We start from the raw sequence: 4980 nt of genomic DNA on the forward strand, positions 1-4980 counted from the left end.
CCTCCTCCTCCTCCTCCTCCTCCTCCTCCTCCTCCTCCTCCTCCTCCTCAAATCTGTGAGAGACCATACAGCAAAGAGAGCAACAGAGAAGAATATAACACTTTATTTAGACTTAAGCATTGGCTGTGTGTCACAAAGGGAAGCCTAAAAGGGAAAACACTGAAAGTACAACCTAAGATAGGGATGGTGAATGTTTTATCCCATTAGCCTAATTAGGCATTAACAGATTAGGCTGGCTGATGTGAGTGGCACCATAGAAGTGACACTTTTTAAACAAGGTCTTATTTGGTTCTCACAGTACTTATGGCTTTAGCAAAGAAGACTTGAAAGAACCTAAATATAATTGTCTCTTTGAATGGTGTCACCCACACTAATTATGGCCAAAATCCAACACATAATCCAGGTCAGTCACGTAAAAGGCTATGGTGTGGAATCAGTAACCACAGTAACCCAAGTCAAAAATAAATAAAACTTGAGGGGGAACAAGTTGTACTTCCATGCCCATCAGAATCAAGAGAATGAGAACGGAGAAAGCAACCTAAGTTAGGCTGTGCTGACTAGGTTAGCATCATGTAGCAGGATCATAAATTAGCAGAGTACGTGTGCCTGGAGATTTAAAAAATTTCCAAAAAATCAACTAGTCAGAGAGGTAGGATAACAGTGTACAGAAGTTAGTTAGGAAGACTTGGGTTCAAATCCTACCTCTGCCATGTATCAAATGTGTAACCCCAGGCAAAGAATTTAACCTTTCAGAGCCTCCAGACAATTCTCTAAGACTTGGCTGGGGAGAAAATTCCCACTGTTAGAGGAAGTCCCTCACTGAGAGCTCCCTCTACCAATGAGATCATAGCTCTACTTAAAAACAACAACAACAACAACAAAGAACAACAACAAAAAAGAAAAAATATATATATATATAGTCAATAAGGGTGTAAGGTTTTGGGTTCCCCAAGCAAACACAAAAACTGTTCCATCTATGTGTGTGTGTGTGTGTATGTGTAGACATACATACATACATATATATATATATATATATATATGTGTATATATATATTTATATACATATCAGTTTCAAGCTGATTCTGGGGTGAATAAGTCAATTGCCCAATGATCAAAAAGTAAACCTACAGGTTGCCATCCCTCTCTCTCTAACTCTACTCCAAGTCTTCCAGTGCTGGGGGAAGAGAACCAGAAAGCATAGAAAAAAAGTATTTGAAAAGAACAACTCCTAGAGTCAACTCTCTCAGGTTGACCAGTCCTGTGATCACCCCTTACCCCTCTCTTGCCCACTGTTCCCTCCAACCCAGTCCCATGCCACAGACAGCCATGTGGCTCCCTGAACAAGAGATCCTTTTGATCTCCCTGCTAGCCAGCCTCTGAATGCAGAATGGGAATTCTCTGAGTGGCACAGGAGCAGAGTTAGGACATCTTAAATCAGGACTAACCTGGAGGCAGCTGGTGCTGGGGCAAAGCAGCAGCCTTCCCTTGCTCTGGCCCCTTTTCCAAATGTTCCCCAGGCAGGAACCAAGGCAGGCCTGCTGGGAGGGAGGCCAGCCCGGCTCCTTCAGTGTCCGTGACCCCGGTAGAAGGCTGATGCACAGAGGAGGTACCCAGCTTCCTTCCTGGGCTCTCATGAAGGGCAGCTTCCCTCTCACCAAGCTGAGGAGGGAGCCGGAGAATACGGTGATGCAGCTGGGGGCTGGGAAGCTTTGAAGATAAAAGAGATGGAACAGGTGACATTTGTCTAGGCGTGTTGGCTGGTGGGGATGAATTATTAAACAGAGTGGTGACAGGTGCAGGTGATGGAGGGGAAGGTCTCTTCTCTTTTGCCCTTGGTAGGGGAGAGCCAAAGTCTACTTTGTGGGACCCACTCAGAGGCAAGGCTTGCTGGCTGCTCGGGGGCAGCCCAGCTTTCCTGTTGATCCTGGCCTCTGGGAGGGGGCGGACGGTTCTCCTGGTGTCAGGGAAACCCAGTCTTTTCCATTCATTGACTTCATCTAGACTCTCACTCTGCATCACCTTCAGGAGGGCTTTATTCACGGCTCCCACCAGGCCAGAAGATTCATTGAGAAGAGGTGCTTGTTCTCTGGTCAGTGGCTGGGCCCTGTCTCCTTGGGGCCTTTTCCCCTGCCTCTTGGCTGGCTTTGCTGGGACCTCCTCTCCAGGGAGTGTGAGCAGATCTGCTTTGGGGAAATACTCAGACTGGGTGGCAGAAGGAAGAGGAGCCCCCTCTCCTGTGTCTCGGCCATGGAAAGAAGTATTCCTCTGCTCAGAATCAGGTTGGGTTTTAACAACTCTCTGCACCTGAGCAGACAGATCCTGGACTTTGGTCACCACTCTGGTGACCGGTCTCTTCCTCCGTGTCTTCTTGGTTGGTTTCTGACCACACCTCTCTGCTTCTAGGCCCTTCTCAGAGTTCTCCCACCTCTCCAATGAACCAGCTCGCTGACTGTCAGCCCTAGGAGATCTGCCCTGTGGCACCTGAACACCAGGAGCAACAGTTTTGGGGGAAGCTCCCCCCATGGAGTTACAACTTGCAGGAAGTGTCTCTCCTCCTCGTGTAGCATTCTCATAGCCAGCCAGCGAGCCCCTGAGGTCTGGCTCTAACCTTAGGGGCCTGGAGATTTCTGGAGAAAAGCTATCTCTCCTCTGTCGTGGGGAGGAAAAAGTCCTATTCAGGGGCAAGTTCCCCCTGTCTTCCAGATGCCGAAGACTGGACTTCGTCCAAGAATGAGAAGGGAAGCTGCCTGAAGAAACCCGGTCTCCCCTCCTTGATCCAGGAGTTGTTTCTTGCCCCCCTTGCTCTTTCCTTCTCAGTCTCTTCTGCAGAAGCTCCTCAAAGCTTTCCCTTCTCTTGCCAAACCTTTTGGGTTTTTTGTTCTTCAGAGTTGTCCTCTTGTCCAAAGAGCCTGCCAGTGGTTCCACTTGCAAGCTTCCAGAACTCTGGAAATAGTCATCCTCAAATTCCAGGCCCCCAGACAGCTCAGGAAGCTTCCCCTCCTGGTTCCCCATCTTAATCCCGAGGATGTGGTGTGAGCTCAGCAGATTGGCCAGCAGCCTCTCTTTCTCCGCAGTGAGCTTGTAGAGCTCAATGAGGATATCTTTTGTAGTGGTTTGCTTGAAAAAAATGTCCCCCGGATTCTCATATGGCTGCTGCATGAGGCTGATGGTATCTGACCCCTCCCTGACTTGATAGCAGTTTTGAAACCCTTTATTGGATTTGTCTAGAGTTACAGTACCCTTATATGAAAATCCTCTGACTTTCCCCTTTGGAAGATAGAAGCTGATGTAGCAGAGTTCAGTAATGGGTTTGTGCAATTGAAGGGTGGAGTGAGTGCCTTCCATTATGCTCACCTAATTATTCATGCATCAGAGTGGTCTGTCTGTGGTTGAGATTCTCAGGCTCTAGTGGTGGACCATGTGATGGTGGGAATGCACAGAAGGCAGCTGACAGTCATCTCCCGTAAAAAGGGTGCCTGTAAGAAGGAATGAGGGGGAGAAAAGTAGCTCGTCCAACAGAGTTTGTACAAATCAGGCACAGAATTAAAATAAAGCAAAATGATTGTAAGATCTAGAGCTAAGAGGGACCTTGGGAAAAACCGAGTCCAACTTCTAATTTTGCAGATGAATTAATTAAGATCCACCATTCAAACCATTAGCATCACCAAAGGAAAAGGAAGTGATTGTAGACCTCTTACCTTCTGGACCATCCATGACTAGCCCCATCTTTTCTCTAAGCTGGAAGTTTGGATATTGCCAAATATAGAACCTTTGTATTTAATAAAAGAAAAAAGGGGATGTGTTCTTGATGGTTGTGTGGCATAGTAGATAGATTGCCACGCCTGGAGTTAGGAGAGTTCATCTTTGAATTCAAATCTGGCCTCAGACATTTACTGGTTGTGTGATCCTGGGTAAATCACTTAACCATGTTTGTCTCAGGTTCTTCATCTGTAAAATGGTCTGGAGAAGGAAATGGCAAATCACTTCAGTAGCTTTGCCAAGAATAACCCAGATGGGGTCACAAAGATTCAGATATGACTGAGAACAACTGAACAGGAACAGGATAGCGGATAGAGAATAGGACTTGGAATCAGAATTCTAATTTCTTAGAATCTAAATTCTTATTCTGCCACAGACATTTTACAATTACATTACACTGGGCAAATCACTTCATCTGTCTCAGCCTCATCTGTAAAATCTTTTTAACCTGTAAAATAGGTATAATAGCATCTACCTTACATTGTTTTTTGTGAGGATCAAAGATGGTAACATACACAAAGTCCTTTGTAAAGCTTATGGAGCAGCTAGGTGGCAAAGAAGATAGAGTACTAGACATGAAGCCAGGAATATCTAAGCCCAGAAGTGACTCAGACAACTGTTAGCTATGGGAGCCCAGAAAAATCACTTCACTTTTTTTTGGCTTTAATTTCTTCAAATATAAAATTAAATTGGAATAATAATAATAGCACCTACCTTACAGAGTTTCTGGAGGATCAAATGAGATAATAAAATATTATTAATTATACATAATTAATAAAAATAAAAATAATAATGTAAAAATACATCAGGGCATCTGATGACTCAGTAGAGTTCAAGTTTGGTCTCAGATATTATTTAGTAGTTGTATGACCCTGGACAAATCACTTAAATTTTATTTGCCTCAGTTTCCCCAAGTATAAAATAAGGAATAATAACTAATATTTACCTTGAAGGGTTGCTGGAAGGATCAAATGGGATTTTAAGTTTAAGGGGGAAAAGTACTTTTACCATATTGGGATAGGGTTCAGGGAGAGATATGCACTGTAAAGTATCACTGGTTACAAGGCTGAATAACATTCCTTTCCCTCTAAACAACAGCTCGTGTAGTTTAAAAGCTGTTTTTTTTAAATTTATTTTTGGAAAATACTGTCCTGACACTTCATCATGATGTCAGCAACAATGACACTGGCTATGACAATGGGTTACACAGAGCTTGAAAAG

General features: G+C 44.4%; 1 protein-coding gene across 1 annotated transcript in view; it reads right to left on the reverse strand.

Moving 5' to 3' along the window:
* Window positions 1-3345, reverse strand: part of FMN1 (formin 1) — a 537406-nt gene extending 534061 nt beyond the window's left edge. The window contains exon 1 of the mRNA XM_044665142.1: window positions 1446-3345. Coding sequence (XP_044521077.1) covers window positions 1446-3345 — 1900 coding nt within the window. The remainder of the gene's footprint in view (window positions 1-1445) is intronic.
* Between the last annotated feature and the right edge of the window lie 1635 nt (window positions 3346-4980).

This window comes from Gracilinanus agilis, chromosome 2 (genome assembly GCF_016433145.1).
Source record: "Gracilinanus agilis isolate LMUSP501 chromosome 2, AgileGrace, whole genome shotgun sequence".
NCBI lineage: Eukaryota > Metazoa > Chordata > Mammalia > Didelphimorphia > Didelphidae > Gracilinanus > Gracilinanus agilis.